Source organism: Schizophyllum commune (assembly GCF_000143185.2).
Source record: "Schizophyllum commune H4-8 unplaced genomic scaffold SCHCOscaffold_11, whole genome shotgun sequence".
NCBI lineage: Eukaryota > Fungi > Basidiomycota > Agaricomycetes > Agaricales > Schizophyllaceae > Schizophyllum > Schizophyllum commune.
Genome location: NW_026089548.1, coordinates 1,801,135 through 1,817,367, shown reverse-complemented (window position 1 = coordinate 1,817,367; position 16,233 = coordinate 1,801,135). Strand labels below are relative to the sequence as shown.

The following is a 16,233-nucleotide window of genomic DNA, read 5'->3' as shown; positions in this document are numbered from 1 at the left end:
ATCAGAGAGGTTCAGTCACATCTGTGCCATATTACGCGAGTTGAGACTCGGAGAAAACCAGCGGGAATACTTGGTACGCAGTCGGTGACAAGTCTGCTGGGAAAGAAAGGAAGGGCGCGAGGACGCGGCAAACGCCGAAGCGGAGGTTGAACTCGATCACCTGATCGCCTGAATTCGACCCGAACCTTCATGATGTCCGCGTAGATGCTCGCGCTCTCGCCCAAGGATAAACAGAACGCATCTACCTGAAAATTCTCTATGCACATCTAGTCCGCCTCACCTTGTCGTCATGCTCGGAACACCTCGCCGCCGCCGGGCCTCGCAGCCATGACTTCCTTCTTCACATATTCGAAAGCCTGGACGCCAAGGACCGCACTTTCGCTACGACGAACCTTCTTGACGACCGCGCTGAGCCCGAGTTTAACTTACCTAGATTCTACCCAAAAACCGCACCGAGAGACTTCAGCGTGGAAGCATTCGAGCTCGGCCGCACGATGCGCGAGTTACCTTCCCCTCGGTCTACGAAATCGTCAGTGGACACTTTCCGATTAATTCTTCTCGGGCTTTATAACACCCTCCCTAATCTGCGCCGTAAAGCGCGCGAATATCTCATCTGGGCAGCCGGATTTGGGCAGGCAGAGGAGGCCATCCATACGTCCTACTTTGACCTGCCAAACGATACCCGGTGGGCCTCCAACCGTGAGCCAACTTCTTGATTGCTTTGCTTACCCACACTCACCTCATATTATATCCTAGCCCACGGTCCTGAACTCCATCTACGGACTCCGTCGAAGACCGACACGTCCTGGAGCGCCTAAGCGCGACCTTGACCTGCCACATCGAGGTCGTCGGAAGAGTAGCAGATGCATATTCAGTCCAAGTCTGCGGTCCCGCGTAGCATGGCGTGAGTTGCAAACCAAAGGGGTTCAAGACAACCGTTAGCGTCACGCATGTCACGTATTTTATGTCACGGTGACAGCAGGCGCCTTTCGGGCGCTTAGCAAGTTTGACCCCGACAACCACCCTTCATATCCACAACACCGTCCTAAGCTACTGAAGCCCCCCTCTCAAAGATATGGAGCACATGACAGATGAGGAGGAACGAGTCGCATCAGTATGTTCCCCTCTCTCGAAGGTGGCGCTTAATGAACGGACCCTTAGACTCTTTTCCCCGTCGTGCATCCTGCGGAGCGCGCATACAGCTTGATATACGACATAAGTCGATCCATGGAGGATCTCTATGCCATATTTGGCCGTCGTTGCTATCACCCAGATACCAGCTTGGCGACAAATCTGGCGCACTTCGGGCTCCTGGTCGCGCGCTACGTGATGGAGACATCCACTGCTCTATACAGCATTCACTCGCTCTTCATCTCGCTGCCTGACAGCGTCATCGGCACCCCTGAATCTGACGCACTTCAGACGAAGTTGGCCGATGTCAAGGCTCGCTACGACACCGTCGCCGAAGCCCTCGACAGCCTGGCCCTCGGGTCTAGTCAGGCTATGGAAGCGCTGGATAATCTCCGGGAGCAGATATGCACCACTCTCCCCTACACATATCCCATCCGAGATCTCGCTAGCTACTTCCTCGGCCCGGACTGGTGTTACAGGGAGATTGCGCTGCAGAAGGCGCCAGTCGCGCTGGATAAGATGGGAGGATTTATCGTCGAGCATGGAGACCTTGTGAGGCTGCTGCGATCGATAATCGAGGAGGAGCGGGAACGGTTCAGCGTGCAGGTGTTGAAGGCGATTCTGGATCTGCCCTTCGAGAGGCGGCGGGCTCTCAGGCGATTCATCATCAATTACATCGCTTACCTAGACGAGTGGGCGACGTTCGCGAAGCATGAGGCAGGATACCTACGAATCCCCGCGAGTCATCCCGAAAGGTGGTGAGCTGAAATGGGTACGTGTTCAGGCTTCGGTATGTCTACACAAGGGCTGATCGTTATACAGGTAGTCGGTTTTGCGCATGAGCGTCTCCAAATTTGTTGTTGGGATATATCTACGAGTTAGCGAAGATAGAATGAACAAAGGTACGAAGTTGAAAGCACCCATGCGGATCACAGTCGATATTCATTCGGATACCGGTCAGGTATACAGAGCGCACATGAATGATATCGAACCCTCGATGAGCCCTCGCGAGCACACATAATCAATATTTCCCTGCAGCCGACTCAGCAACTGTTCGGCATTTTGTTTGATTAAGTGCTCACCCGCAATTGAGCTCTCGATACCCCGCCTGATGAGGCCCTCCAGCAAGTCCGCGTCGTGTCCCACCTTCACTTGCCACACGTTGAGACACAAAAGATACCTGGCCAAGAAAGGCGCCGTCGGCTGCCGCGCCTCCATCGTGGTGCTCAGCAGGCGCTCCAGCGCTAGGGCGCTGAACCGTTTCCGCCCGTCATCGATATGAAAGCGTACATCGCGGAAGACCTTGTCGTTGCGTTGGAGCCAGCATTGCATCTCTTCTAGCACGGCGGGCGCCTCGCGCAACGCGATCTCGCGGTGGCACCAGTCGGGACCGAGGAGGTGGACGGCCAGACCTCGGAGTGTGCGCGGGTATGAGAGATCATGCGTGATGCGCTGCTTCAGATCCGCCAGCGCTTCGACAGTCTGGGCAGACTGGATAAGCGCCGCGTCGCATTTCTCGACGGCGGCAAGGTATAGCGCTTCCAGTGTGTCCAGTCTCGATTGCATGGGCTCGGCGTTGTCCACAATGGTATCGGATAGGAATTCATAGATGCGGAGTACGCTGGAGATCAGTGGCGGGATGTCCCTTACGTAGCGTGCGACGAGAAAACCGAAGTGTTCGAGCTCGGCGGCTAGCGGGCTGTTGCCCAACGGGTAGCGATGCGGCGAGAACAGGTCAAGAAGGTTTTCCATTGTTCGATAAACCTTGTAGACTGTTTCGTAGACGCTGTTGAATGGGTAAATGATAGGCATTACCGTCTGTGGTTGCGTTCATCTTCAAGGACCAATATGAGGTACGGAGAGACTTACGACGGCTATGCGCATCTCCTCTGCCGTCAGGAATTCCATTCTGTGCACCCGCGCCTATTGCTGGTCGTTGAGAACAACCCGTGGGTTGTGACTCGTAACGCAAACATACTGTATCGTGGTGTCACGTCAGTACGGCAGGGCCCTGTCACGGTTTTGATCGGTCGATAGACAATGCGATACACAGCCCACAATCTGCCTCGATCACGAATGACCTGCCACATATGCATATTGTGTTCGACCAGAAAGTACATGTTACTTCGATGCTTCGACAGAATTGACCATGATTTCGCACTCCGACGACTCCCGGCATGTTTAATGATGCGCGGCAGGGATACCAAACTTCTCAACGGCGATCCAGCTCTCACGCTTGGGGCTATCCATCCGTCAGCCATGGCTCTCCACTGAAGACGATGTCCTGACTTACCTCGACGCTGGCCGCTCCGTCGGCTTTGCAAAGCTCGTCCCCTCCAGCACTAACTTCACCGTCTTGAACTCGAAGCCACGGAAGGAGAGCTTCAACTCCAAGCCACCCTTCCCTCCGCGCACGAAGTCCAGGTGGCGCGACTCCTTGTGTACTTCTTCCTCCAGCGCGTTCGTCTCGAAAGCCGCCGAGACCGGAAGCGCATCTGCGATGCGGAGCACAGCAGATGCATGGCCGCCGAACGCCTCGTACAAGCGGAGGATGACGGTGGTGGGGCCCTTGGCGAAGTCCTTGAACGCATCGTCCTCGCCACGCTTGACGGTCTCGAGGAAGACGTTGGGCGCTTGTTCCACGACGAAGGGGGAGGCCGCGGATTTGAGGGCGGACAGATCGTTGTTTGGACCGACATGACGCACTGAGAGACGGGTCAGATCCGAGAGATAGATGTTAGACCTGTTTACTGACGGTAAAGGGGAGAGTTGAACAAAAATCCGGCTTGCGGCACGTCCGACTGGATGAAGTGACCCTTGTGGGGCATGACCGCGAACGAAAATGCATGTTTGCCTGTCGATCGTCAGTAACAGGACTTGTCCGCGACAAAAGACACTAAGTACCTTGATCCTGCTCCGCATCCGGAGCCGTAGGCGAACGCAGCAGAGAGATACGCATCAAAGAGCCAAGGCAAGAGAACCCGTACTTGGACTCTGAGAGAATCGCAACACCATAGCCGAATTCGCTCAAGTCGGCGTACTAAAGGAGCAGCATGAGCCCGCGTATCTTTGAAGTATGCTAAATAGACCTACTTTATGACCGCAGACTTCAAACTAGATAATGATGCTCATCGTCAACATAGGCATCGGAACTCTGATGCACATACATACCTTCGCCATCTCCCATGTCGTGTTCTTGTGCGTCGGGCGCTGGACGAAGCCGAACTGTGTCTCATAAGTTGCCACGTCGCTTCGAATGGTGAGCGGCAGCTCGACTGTAAACGCGTTAGTAACGCGCACTTAGCCAATCCGAACGGCCACGCACATTTGAGGAACTCATGCCTTTGCCGCCAGTCCACACGCGCATCAAAGCGGAAGAAGGACCGTGAGTCCGCCTTCGTAGTCGCAGGAACGGCGTCCAAGGATATCTGAGATGCATATCAGCAAAGCTAATGCTCTCCGGGTACGCGCCATGACATACTTCGACCTCGATTTCACTATCGCCGTACTTGGTAGTAGCAACAACCGCCGCGCGGATAGGTCCGCGCGATGTGACCCGCACGTTCTGGAACTTCAGCGGGATCGGCGCCTCGAGATGGTGAATCTCAACATCTGAAGGCCCGGTAAGCCACGGAACGGGGTGTACGAGAACTTCCTACCCCAAGCATCCCAGTAATTTGGCCTGTCGTCGAACATGACGAGACCACCGGTAGCACCAGCTGCTATGAGCTCACGACTACATGAACGACTTCAGCGGTGTCATCGGAACAAGAGGTGATGACTCACCCAAGCTGAACATCCACCAGGCTCGTAATGCGGCCCTCCGCGATGGTCAACTGGACGCTCTCGTTGCGGAGCACGAAATGGTCCTTCCCGTTGCTATACACTGTTATCCAACGTCAGTACGATGCTTCCCGGGGGGTGATAGTCCTTGCTGACCACTCGCCGGCATGATCCTCTCCAACCTCGGCGCAGCACCAACGAGCGATGCCCCACTGGCCGGTACATCGACCAGCGTGAACTCATCCGAGACGTACTTGGGCGAATAGCCGTCCTTCGCCTCGTCCTCTTCCGTGGCGCGCTGCGAGCCGAGCCCAGCAGGCACGCGGATGACTTCGCGACGCGGGAAAGGTGTCGTGTTGAGCGCGACGAGGGAGCCACGGCCCTTGAACTCGGCCTCAGCGGCGCCGATGCCGCCAATGCCACCGCCGGCAGCTTTGGACCCAGGAAGAAGCACCGAGAGTGCATCCTCCAGCATATGCTTGCCGTCCGAGGTGACCTCCGCATAGAGCTTCTCGGCGTCATCGTAGACCATACCGCTTTTGAGAATTTGAGCCGCAGCATCTCGATGGAGCGAGCCAGGACTCACATCGCAGACCCAGGCAGCACGTCGTGGAACTGGTTCAGCAGCACCTTTTCCCATGAGGTATCGAGCGTCTCCTTCGGGTACGCGTACGAACTTTGACCCGAGGCCAGAGCTTTGAGCGAGGCGAGCGTAGCGAAGAACTGACCACATGTTAAGGCCAAACGCCTTCCAACAAAGGCTACCACGACTCACCTCGACATCTCGCATGAGTACCTCCGAGTGACGGTTACCTTTCTTAATGCTCGCATGGCTCGTGTATGTACCGCGGTGGAACTCCAAGTACAGCTCTCCGAGCCACGTCGGCAGCTTCGCGCCAGCGACTGTTCCCTCGGTGGGGAGTCCACCTGGGCGATCGTCAGCAAAGGTGCCTGTGCAGCGCGAACGCGCAGCGCATCGTAAAGCGAACAAGCAAGACCACTCAACACACCTTCGCCAAACCTACTCCCTCCCACGTATACTGAGCCCTTGCTCTGATCCGCAAGCTCGCGGAAGAACTCGTCGACCGTGCGGCCCTACGCGCCCTCATAAGCAACTTCCTTCAACCTCCCCGTGGCACATACCGTGACAAGCTGCGGCACGTCCCTGTGAGTACGCGCAAGCGCGTTGATGCGGCGCAAGTTCTCCAACATCTAAACGAAGATCAGCCAGCCATGTTCGTCAAGAGGGTTGACGAACATCACCTTGTTCAATGGCCCTCCACCTCCATCGCCGTTGCCGAAAGCTAGCAAAGATTGATTCGAAGATTCGATATTCTGGGAAGGGGCGGTTAGCAAGCAGGCCAAACAAGGGAGCGGTGAAGGGAAACAATGTCAGCCAGCAGTTTGGACGTATCCGCATCATGCTCAAGCTATGAGCAAGAGTCATAGCGATTCTAGTGTATGCATCATATATGGAGCGGAAGATCGTTCCAGGAAGAGGATTTCGTGAAACTCACCTATGCATCACAATCATAGCCGTGGAGCACGTCGAGATGGATAGAAAATGTAAGAAGGATTGTCAGCGCGTCGTTAGATGCAAGGATGGGACGACACGACGATCAGAATAACTAGGATTATAAGATCGCTCACACCCCGTAAGGGTCGCGAAGATAGGTCGTATGATACGCATCACGCAGAAACAAGGGAAGGTAAATCGGGAATCGAAAACTCACCTGGAGCCGGTTCGGGGTAGTAGAAGATGGTTGCGGGTTGAGCATTGCACAGAAATCGTCAGCAACTTCACGGCGTAGGCGAAGAAGAAAGGGCTGGGTCAGAATAACTAGGATTATGCATCGCTCATTGCCCCTTGGGGGTTCGCGAATGTAGGTCATGGAAGGTTCGCATCATGCGAGTCAGGAAGATCACAGTTCAAGACTGACCTATAGATGCGAAGCCAGGATGATTCGGAGGTTCAGAGTCCCGATGAGCGATCGCTCGCAAGTAACGATATCCCAAGCGTACCTGAGAACGGATTATCAGCGACCACGAAGGCGGATAGACCACGCAATTGAGAAGGAGAGTAGTCAGATGACACGCTTAAAAGCGATAGTTCATGCCCCCGCGAGTACAAGCCTCCAGAGGTCGTATGGAAGCACATGATGATTGACATCATAAACCGAGAACGAGACGGGCACTCGATCGAGCGGCCAGGCGAAAACCGCCACAGAGACCAAAGCAGAGTTAACACGCGGATGCACCTTATGATTCCGGATCCCCTTGTTCACGTCACCGAGCGTCGCTTGCGCGGTGTAAGTGTCGACTACAAGTATACACGTTAGTCCACACCTTGAGCGAGCGAAAAAGTCACGCACCCGGTGTCATATGGCACAGCACCTGCGTTCCATCGATACCCGCCCAGTTGAACGTTGTGTGCGGGAACGTATTGCTTGAGGTTCGAAGTCAGTACCGCTACGGTCATACGGGAACAGCCTCTTGCTCACATATTGTTCCAGCTCAACTTCTGCGTGAAGAACCACTTCATGCCGGCGCTCCGCAGAATCTGTCGAACACAGAGTCAGTCCACCGCTCTCATCCTTCCGCCTAGCACGAAGCGTACCTGCGGCAACTGCCCCGTCAAGCCGAACGTATCCGGAAGCCATCCCGTCTCGCAGTAGAAGCCCAGACGAGACTTGAAGTATCTGGGCGTAGGAAAATTAGCGTATGCACTTTGGTCGATTGCATCCATGATTGGCCTTCGCCTACTTCACAAATCAACGAAACATGCGAAGCTCACCTCTGCCCCAGTACAACCTGCCGCACGAGTGCCTCGCCGCTCGGCATGTTGCCGTCGTGTTCAACCCAGGCGCCTCCGATGGGGAGGAAGGACCCCTGCACAGCAAGGTAATGAGCTTTTCATCAACACGCATAGGAGACAGCCTCACCTCCTTCACTGCGTCCTTGATGCGCTCGAACAGTGTTGGATACAGCTTCTCGCACCACTTCCATTGCTGGGCCTGGAAAAGGGAGCAGTCAGCGAAGGGAACGATGCGCGAACGTGAAGCGCGGACAAGAAGATGATTGATTGACTCACCTGACTGGCCACGAAGCGATGCTCGGGGTAGCGCTTCGCGAGGTCAATCTGGGTAGACCTGGATTCCATGTGTCAGGTCAAGTATGCACGGGGAAAGAAACGCGCCGCAGGCCCAGAAGAGCTGAGTATATGCGCCTGGTAGTAGCACGCAGACAGAAGGACGTATCGAGTAACGAACAGCACACGAAAGAGACAGCTCACCAGCTCCTCGCGACCTTCTGCTGAGTCGCCGAGTATGGCCAGAGCCATGCAGTGTCGATATGGCAGTTGCCCATGGCCCATACGGAACCAGGAGGGGTGGGTCCGGCAGACGGCTACACAAACTAGTCAGTCAGTGCCTCGACTATGGAGAAGCGGGGGTAATGGTTGATAGCATCGCAGGAGTGGGGTGTATAGGAAGAGAAGTGCACCTTGCCGAGGTCGGGATACACATCCTTGGGATCATCTACATTGATACCGCCAAACATTGCCTTGCGGGCAAGCGCACGGCCCTCGGCGATGACTTTGGCCACTTCCTCACGTGTACCCATCCGAGCACGGTCAAAGATATTGATGATTGCATTAGCTGCAGAGAGCGCGTCATTCTGCGCCGTAGTGTTGCCCGGGAGCGTCTGGGAGAGCTGCGCTATAGTTAGAGAAGGTTTTCGAGGCATAGTAGGGATGAAGGATGAAGACTGGAGGGGAATGGGAAAGGCAGGAGCGAGAGAGAGGCGTAGGGGTGGGGGTGTTGAAGGGAGAGGCGCGTTGCGCGTAGAGGAAGTCGATTTGCAAAGAGAAGACGACCACACACCTGCTTCAGAGCCTCAAAGTCCCACATCAACCTCCAAGCGTCTTCGTTGGGAACGACCAGGTCTGCGCTCGCAAGCGAGAAGTAGCGATTCATGTCGGGCGGCTCGATCGTGTCGCCGTTCCACGGTACGCCAAACATGCCGTTGCACGTCACTTCGACGACGACGGAGTGCGTCCCCTTGTCCCAGGCGGCCTTTGGGATGATGTAGTCGACGCGTCGCGCGCCCTCGCCGCCGCCGGTGATGCCCTGCAGCGGTGTGCCCGCGGGGATCCCGCGCACGTCGCCCTCCGCGGCGAAGATCATCGCCTCGCAGCCAGGGTCAAACTCGAGCTGCACGCGCTCCTCATCGCGCCACTCGGCGGGAAGCGCGATGTCGACGGTGAACCAGTGGTTGCTCCAGCTGGGACCAAGGCGTATGCCCTTCTGCGCGGGCTCAAAGTCGGCGATGTGGGCGAGCGCCTCGGCGTACGACGGCTTGGTGAGTCCGGGTGCGTGCCAGACCTTGATGCGCACGACGTCGTCGCGGTTCGCCTTGTAGAGCGCGCTGGAGAGGTTGTGGGAGGCGTAGTGTCCGCCGGTGAAGTAATCGAGGCGGTTTTGCGTCAGATTCTTGATCCATTTCGCCCCCGCGTCCAGCGACAGGGACGGGTAGTTGGCAGTGGGTGCAGTTGTCGTCATGAGCAGCCCGATGTCTGCGCTGTGCTGCTCGTTATGGTCCTCGTGTGGTCGTCGTCGAGCGCGAGGTCGCCGTCGCCGTGACGTCACGGTGTCTGTGGGGAACCTTCCCCATATGGAATCATGACATTGCGTAAAAGTCACAAGCATCCGGTTGACACAAGCATCTCGTTGGACAGACAGTGCGAACCCTCGTGCAGCGTCCGCCGCCGTATCGAGTGGGGGAGGTTATCCAAAAGCGTTGATTTAAATAAACTTGTTTGGCTGCTAAGGACAATGTATCCCCGCTAGCTCAGTGGTAGAGCGTGTCACTAGTAATGACAAGGTCAGTCGTTCAAGTCGGCTGTGGGGAACTTCTGAAGCATTCAGCGAGTTTCTGCGACCCTTTTTGCGTCTTCAACTTGCGGGAATTCTCGTAGGGCTCCCGTGTTGCTCAACTTTGGACCTGTCGTGATGACATTTCCATCGGCACATACTCGCGCTCGTCGATGGATTGAGCGAGTCCAAAAGCAACCCGAGCCACGGCGATTGTCAAGCTGAAGTCTACAAGGACGATTGCGGGCGACGACTGTGGTGCACACCCAGCTCCATCAAGCCTGACAAGCGCTGCTTCCGCCCTTTATCCCTCCAAGTCGACTTGAGGCATGGCTTGCGCCCTCAGATATACGTCTTCTTCAATCATGCTGAATACAATCACTTCAGTTGGTCGGACGCACCGCGCGCCGACGTGGATTGAAGACAAGACAAGGTGTGCTCTCGTCATGGCCTGCATGTTGTGCTCAGCTCCCGCAATAGGCGTGGAGTTATAAGCCGCTCGACGACGCGGAATTCTTGACGGAGGAAGAAAAACGTATAGCTACCACAGAAGTGAAGGTACTCTACTATCTATCCATTAAACAGCGTAAAGGAGACAGTCTACAGGATCTCTCAAGCGGTGGAAACCCTTATTGACTCATTCTCGCCGCGTCGCTACCCGTTGGCCAATAGCCCGCTGGCCCTCGAGCTCGAACACTCTGGTGTCCTCGTCGCACGCTCAGTGGTAGGGGAGACTCCGCCGCTGATCTCCAGCATACCCCGCATCTACCAATTCCTATCCAATACCATTATGAGCGATGCTGAGCTCATGCAAGCGAGACTGGGTACACTCGAAGCTCTATACTTCTTCGCCATCGAGAAATGCAAGGTGGCTCTGATCCAGCCTGCCCAGACCGAAGAGGCGCTGTCAGATTCGAAGCTACGGCTCTCTCATGCCCGCGCACGCTCCAACGTCTGTCCCCCTATCTCCTAGGCCATAACTGTCGCTTGTCACAGCGAGATTGCGCGGTTGGACGCCATTCCTCGGTCACTCGAATTCTGTTTGTGATGTCGCCCAACTTCAACTTCACGTCATGTGATTGTGCGAACACGGAATATTCCGATCACATCACATCACGGATCCGAACTTCTTCCCTTCACCCCATCCCTCGCATGGTGTTCTCTCCGTACGACCATGATCCAAGGTGAGCTGTCGGTTATAGGACATAGACCTTTATATTTAATGTGTGGTCGAAGCAGGACAGACATGAGGAAGGATGCTTCCTCTGGCGCCTTCACTATCGTCGGACTACTTGTCTTTCTCTTGAGGACAAAAGAGTAGAGTGCCTATGCCAGGGCAGTATGGAGTGAGTTTAATCTCCATCTTACCAACTCCTCTGCACATTGGCGACCATCTGCTTTTCGCATAATCCAGACATGCACTGGCCTGCTACCGACTATCTCCCTCCCGACTGGCGTGGTCCGTTCGTCTCGGGCCATGCTTTGCGCGCAGTGGCACCGGTGACGCCTACAAAAGGTCTGGAGACTGGGTCTGAGGCGGTAAGGACATAGTACATGGGAGACAGACGAGACGGTCGCAGCAGACTCGCCCGCGCCGGGCTTGAGGACGCCGGCGCGGAAGTGGCCGCTGGCGCATCTTCTCTTCCTTCGGCGGTCGCGACGCCTTCGATGCCTACTTCAGTTACCCGCCTGAGCGGGAACAGGAGCACTAACTCGAGATGCGACAAAAGGACGACACCGACAGCGCCGCCGCCGTCCCCTTCTCCGCCCAACTTCTCTGCGCTCTACTGCGATGGTGCAAAGGTCGAAACTTCCGACTTCCAACACTCTTAGGAGGATTTCGACGTTGGCCACCCGACTGCGGTCTCTGACGTCCGTCTCCCGGCCACGACAGTTGGAGACTCGCTGCAATCGACCCCGCTTGTCGATGATGGGGTGCGTGCGAAGGAGGAGAAGGAGTTCGCGCGCGTCAAAGAGCAGCCGCCGGATGTTGGATTGTTATTTGTAAAGCGCGAAGCCTACGCTGCCGTGAAGAACAAGATCAGCGCTCAGGTTAGACACGACTACCGTACGCCTATCACTCGTCATGAAGACGACCCGGCGCAAATGGCGAGTGCAGCGTGGTTACTTCTCATTTATCCTCCCGTTTGAACGAGTGATAAGCTGAATCTTTGCCGCTTGAGTTCCAATATCTACGATTGAGAGATCGAACGAGCTCATCGTCCGATACATGGTACTCTACAGATGCTCGTTCTATGACCCGTGAGCGTGATCTAGCGGGTGTAGCTACAATGTCGTGGTCCGATGTTGTATGCGTTATACATGTGCGTTAGTCGATGTGTGACAGTGATAAGGGGTTTGGGTAACAGAAGCAGTGGCGACAAACGGATCGGTCGATAGGTTGGGATGAGCTGCTCAAGCGCAGCGCATCGCACCACCGCCGGCGGACCGAAGACACGAGGATGTACCATGGACGGTCAGTATGCCCCTATGCGGCGCTCCCGGCTTCAGCCGCATTCACATTGTGAGGAGCAGGCGCGATGCGGTCGAGCACCTTGCGGCAGGCTTCCTCCACGTCTGCGTCGGGATCGCGGTTGCGCTGCGGCGATTGTGAGTGAGGAAGTCCTGCGACTGGATTGACTGGACGAACATGTTCCGAGAGTATGCCCAGTATACGCTTCAACTTCTCCTTGGTTTCGGTGCTCAGGTCTCCGAGCCCAACGGCGTCGATAGCGTTCCCCATTTCGTCGTGAAGACCCTCGTAAAAGGATAGTACGAGCAGTACTTGTGGCTGTAGCATGCACACGCGTGCGGCTACCTCCTTTTGAGGGTTACGCGCACCTGCATCGTTGTGAGTCACCTGTACGTGAGCGGAGATGGCCGCGGGACGCACCATCAGCCCGCTTGCGAGTCCAGCAGTAGAGCTGGCGCAGGCCAGCGCCAATAAAGAGCAAGCCAGACACGTATACTCCTTCGGCGAAGAAGGCGCTCTTGGCCCACACGATGTGCAGAGCCGCGACAATGATGATCGCGTAGACCCATGCAACGACGTAGCACAGGGATGAGCGGAAGGCGATGGAGAAAAGGACGAAGAATGTCTAAAACTCTTTTTCAGAATGCTTGTCGAGGGGTTACCCGAGTTTTGAATAGGACGTACAACGTCGACGTCTCGCCAGATGCACGCTGCCTTGACGAAGTTGGCGTGGAGCTCCTTCAAGAGATTCCTGAGGAGTGCAACTGCGTTGCTGATGAGGAGAGGCAACCTCGCACGGCGACGTGGCTCACCTTCGAGCGTCACGGTGGACTCACAAGGAGACTCCTCGGCCGGAGAGAAATCTTCGTTGATAGCGGTCGAGCTCACGCCCTCGCCCGGCTCCGTGTTAAACGAATCTAGCACAAGGAGTTAGCGGTGAAGAGCCACGGATGGAGGGCGATGAGCCATACGGTGTGTTCCCAAGTCGAAAAAGGGGACTTCAGACGCGAGAGCGTTGGAAGCAGAGCCGGTGTCGCTGGCGTCTGCGCTGTCCGAGGCTGTTCATCATGAGCCAGAGGGCGACTATGCAAAAGGATGGCGACGCACCGGCTGGTGCTCCAGACTGTCCATGACCACTCCATCCATTGTCGAAGCTGAAGGTAGAGGCCTTTTCCGCAATGAGGCGCACGCACACCTCAACAGCATGCAAGCCCTTGAGTAGTTCAGCGAGAACGCGGCTGAATTCCCTGCCCATGACCCTGGCGGCGGTGGAGACAGTCAATAGAGCGGTCCTCATCTTTGGGCGGCGAGCGCACCTGCTGCGAGGCGATGATCCTCCTGGGGGGAAGAGCCCGGCGATTTCCCTCAGCCCTTCCACGATGAGGGCACGCAAGACGGGCAGGTTTCGGGCGACATATTCAAGGTCTTCCGCCGGGGGATCGTAGTCGTCCTCTCCGGGCGGCGGGGAAGGCGCGCGAGCTATCGCCTTGCTGGCTCTTATACCCATGGCGCCGGGCGGCGATTCACGCGGATCTTCGATGGCGGCGAGTGGCGGCGGCGGCCGTGAATAGAGACAAGTGATGTGTTCGCGGGAGGAGAAGGGAGCCGCTGACGCAGCGGCGAGCGAACTCTCACTCGTTTTCGTCAGATCGCGGATGAACCCGACTGGGGAAAAGCTGTAGCAAACTACCGTCACGACGTCACCCTCGGCGTCGCTGGGATGCGGTCTTTTCAGGGGGTCACAAGATTATAACGCAAGCGTCAGGATAACTCAACGATCTGCCGGGCCACACGGGCGGGCCTGTGCCGTATTTCCATGCAGCGACTGGCGGTCAGAAATTGGGGTTCATCGAGGGTGTTATCGACCTGCGTTGGTGGTAGGACCAGGCGTGTGTGACAGGAAGGAGTCAATGAACCAGCTCGACTTGACCATGCCATTCAAAGTCACACCTGCTAGACCTCGGGCTTGAGTTGAGAGCCTGGACCTAAAAGATAGATGAGTGGAGCTATGTAGTCGACGGTCACAGTTACCGAAACGTTCGAAACTCCTCTGCTCCAGCGAATGCGCAGATGGCGAGGATATATGAGGCCAAAGAGAGCGCACGGCGGTGCGCGATGCGCAGCCCGAGTACAAAGTTTGGCGGAGTTCCCGCAAGAAGCACTCCAGCCACTGACTTACGCTTCTGTAGGAGAGACGCTCAAGTCGATGCTGCAAGATGTCTTTAGCTGAAAGCATAGAACTCGGGAATCACCATCGTTCATGCTTACCGACCAATATAGATTATTTAGCGGGTATTTGTCATGCCCCTTCCTCCTCCGAGCGGCGCGTTACTTAGGAATCGTTTCTTATCCAGGTATGACCTGCGCCAGAGATTCATTGTATTTCGACAGCTTTCAGGGAAAGCGTCATTGTTCCGGTAACGGCCCAAAGGCGAGTACAGGCAGCCGTGTAATACACGACTCGCGGGAGAACGTTTACTCACGTCCTCGTGGAAGCCATTAGCATGTGGACTGGGAGCCTGTCGTCGATTCGTACTCACAAACAGTGCCACGCTCATTTAAGCCCCTACAGGAGCGCGTAAATCCAGGTTCCGGTGACGCCGCGGAGTCAATATAGCGGTAGATCATCAGTGTAATGAATCAAGCTCGAATGAATACAGCCCGAAATCCGGGGCCGCAGAAGTCGACGAGAACAGTTGCTTTATGGCCGCCTTGTGTCCGCCCGACGCGTGGGCCGGTGGATAACGAAAAATGAAATTCCTCAGCACCGCGTATCTTCAGCGCTGCTACAATAGAGCTGAATCCCCCGCAGAGGCTCGCAGGAGAGGCAGAATTTGGGATGATGGATGCAGTCAAGTCTGGCGAACGAATTCGACTTCGGCTTGCTGATCCGGCAGGCGCCGGAGGTCAATAAGCGCAAATAGCAACGTGACTTCGGCAACTTCCATCTTCCCAAGATGCTGGCCAACATTCGGGCTGTCTCCGACGTCCACGGCTGTAGCCATGCTGTGTCTATCTAATTGAGTATGAGACTCTACCCAAGCAGTGGAATCCCGGAAGTGTCCTGATACCGGCAAGTGGCGCTTCTCGTCAGGAACCTCTCCCTTCCACAGCTACGACCAGTTCCTTATACCGAGGTCAGGAGGAGGTCTTCCTCCTCGTAGACTACAGTAAGCTCGCGCTTTCACTCTCGTCTGTCCCCCGACTGATACTCGACGTGCGACTAGGTGGCGCGCAAGAGCTTGTCATCGCGTTTTCTCAGACGCAAAGAGCTCCCACTTCGACCATCTGGAACATTCACCTGCTACATTAATTTAGTTGGTACTCTTCTCCAAATCACTTGCGGCGAATTGCGCAAGCGGTCGACTTTGTTCGAAGACAACGAGACAGTCACGGGTCTACTGAAGCTGTTTGCCGTTCAGCGTACGTTCTCCCTTCAACCCCAACGTCGTATGCTAACCACTCCCCCAGCATTGGACACCCTCATCAGTCATGGGGAATCGACCGGTCGCGAGGGCCTGCCCCGCAGTATCTTGCTATCCACAACGGTCGGAAGGCTCCTCATCGGTGTGTGCACCGTCCAGCGTATCTAGCAAGGCCGCTCACGATATGCTCAGGATTCAAGATGGCGCCGAAAGACCTGGCGACGACGAGACTAATCATCTACATTTTCTTGCGCACGTTCGAATATTTTCTTTGTTCGCCGGGGACCGCGCATATTCTCAAGATCCACATGTCGCTCACCGCCGACGTTGTTCTCCTCGTCAGCAAACCCCTGGACGCCGGCATCATCTCGTCGACCTACGAGCCTTCCAACCCCCTGACCGGAAGTCCTGCGTATACATCTCGTCGGCGCTACGAGGGCACGCTGAAGGAGGCGGGATGATTTGGTACGTCTGAAGATTTATGACCTTGATTTCTTCGTCGGGGCCACACCTTCACAGCTCCGTCTGGTACTCGTGCCCAAAGTCGAGT

At 55.9% G+C, this 16,233-nt stretch overlaps 7 protein-coding genes and 1 non-coding gene across 8 annotated transcripts; 5 read left to right on the top strand and 3 right to left on the bottom strand.

Moving 5' to 3' along the window:
- Window positions 1–494: 494 nt before the first annotated feature.
- Window positions 495–1,893, top strand: SCHCODRAFT_01104433 (uncharacterized protein; the record flags this gene model as incomplete). Its single annotated transcript, XM_003028457.1, has 3 exons — window positions 495–699; window positions 1,074–1,114; window positions 1,162–1,893. 3 exons carry the CDS (start codon window positions 495–497, stop codon window positions 1,891–1,893), a joined length of 978 nt encoding a protein of 325 aa, XP_003028503.1.
- A 195-nt stretch (window positions 1,894–2,088) lies between these two features.
- On the bottom strand, window positions 2,089–3,039 carry SCHCODRAFT_02515622 (uncharacterized protein; the record flags this gene model as incomplete). Its single annotated transcript, XM_003028170.3, has 2 exons — window positions 2,089–2,949; window positions 3,001–3,039. The coding sequence occupies 2 exons, from the start codon at window positions 3,037–3,039 to the stop codon at window positions 2,089–2,091; spliced, it is 900 nt and encodes a 299-aa protein (XP_003028216.2).
- An 83-nt stretch (window positions 3,040–3,122) lies between these two features.
- On the bottom strand, window positions 3,123–9,559 carry SCHCODRAFT_02639708 (glycoside hydrolase family 38 protein). Its single transcript, XM_050346097.1, has 26 exons — window positions 8,796–9,559; window positions 8,416–8,625; window positions 8,207–8,319; window positions 8,006–8,063; window positions 7,857–7,928; window positions 7,709–7,803; window positions 7,532–7,613; window positions 7,416–7,474; window positions 7,287–7,360; window positions 7,173–7,234; window positions 6,178–6,249; window positions 6,058–6,126; window positions 5,925–6,009; window positions 5,690–5,841; window positions 5,501–5,637; window positions 5,071–5,450; window positions 4,918–5,017; window positions 4,791–4,867; window positions 4,613–4,743; window positions 4,457–4,559; window positions 4,303–4,406; window positions 4,225–4,245; window positions 4,036–4,171; window positions 3,887–3,985; window positions 3,425–3,836; window positions 3,123–3,373 (listed from the first exon to the last, which is right to left on the bottom strand). The coding sequence occupies exons 1-26, from the start codon at window positions 9,471–9,473 to the stop codon at window positions 3,313–3,315; spliced, it is 3,642 nt and encodes a 1,213-aa protein (XP_050198331.1). The 5' UTR covers window positions 9,474–9,559; the 3' UTR covers window positions 3,123–3,312.
- A 192-nt stretch (window positions 9,560–9,751) lies between these two features.
- SCHCODRAFT_t221 lies at window positions 9,752–9,823 on the top strand. Its single transcript has one exon. It is a non-coding gene; the product is annotated as a tRNA-Thr (tRNA).
- Window positions 9,824–10,150: 327 nt separating this feature from the next.
- Window positions 10,151–10,758, top strand: SCHCODRAFT_01104668 (uncharacterized protein; the record flags this gene model as incomplete). Its single annotated transcript, XM_003028456.2, has 2 exons — window positions 10,151–10,218; window positions 10,371–10,758. The coding sequence occupies 2 exons, from the start codon at window positions 10,151–10,153 to the stop codon at window positions 10,756–10,758; spliced, it is 456 nt and encodes a 151-aa protein (XP_003028502.1).
- A 443-nt stretch (window positions 10,759–11,201) lies between these two features.
- Window positions 11,202–11,943, top strand: SCHCODRAFT_02589988 (uncharacterized protein; the record flags this gene model as incomplete). Its single annotated transcript, XM_003028455.3, has 2 exons — window positions 11,202–11,324; window positions 11,619–11,943. The coding sequence occupies 2 exons, from the start codon at window positions 11,202–11,204 to the stop codon at window positions 11,934–11,936; spliced, it is 441 nt and encodes a 146-aa protein (XP_003028501.1). The 3' UTR covers window positions 11,937–11,943.
- Window positions 11,944–12,270: 327 nt separating this feature from the next.
- On the bottom strand, window positions 12,271–14,992 carry SCHCODRAFT_01160960 (uncharacterized protein; the record flags this gene model as incomplete). Its single annotated transcript, XM_003028168.2, has 11 exons — window positions 14,799–14,992; window positions 14,742–14,769; window positions 14,438–14,467; window positions 13,575–13,973; window positions 13,366–13,517; window positions 13,230–13,316; window positions 13,095–13,175; window positions 12,943–13,022; window positions 12,679–12,883; window positions 12,436–12,626; window positions 12,271–12,384 (listed from the first exon to the last, which is right to left on the bottom strand). Exons 1-11 carry the CDS (start codon window positions 14,884–14,886, stop codon window positions 12,274–12,276), a joined length of 1,452 nt encoding a protein of 483 aa, XP_003028214.1. The 5' UTR covers window positions 14,887–14,992.
- Window positions 14,993–15,710: 718 nt separating this feature from the next.
- On the top strand, window positions 15,711–16,144 carry SCHCODRAFT_02671988 (uncharacterized protein; the record flags this gene model as incomplete). The annotated part of the gene is made up of 2 exons (XM_003028454.2): window positions 15,711–15,825; window positions 15,876–16,144. The coding sequence occupies 2 exons, from the start codon at window positions 15,711–15,713 to the stop codon at window positions 16,142–16,144; spliced, it is 384 nt and encodes a 127-aa protein (XP_003028500.1).
- Between the last annotated feature and the right edge of the window lie 89 nt (window positions 16,145–16,233).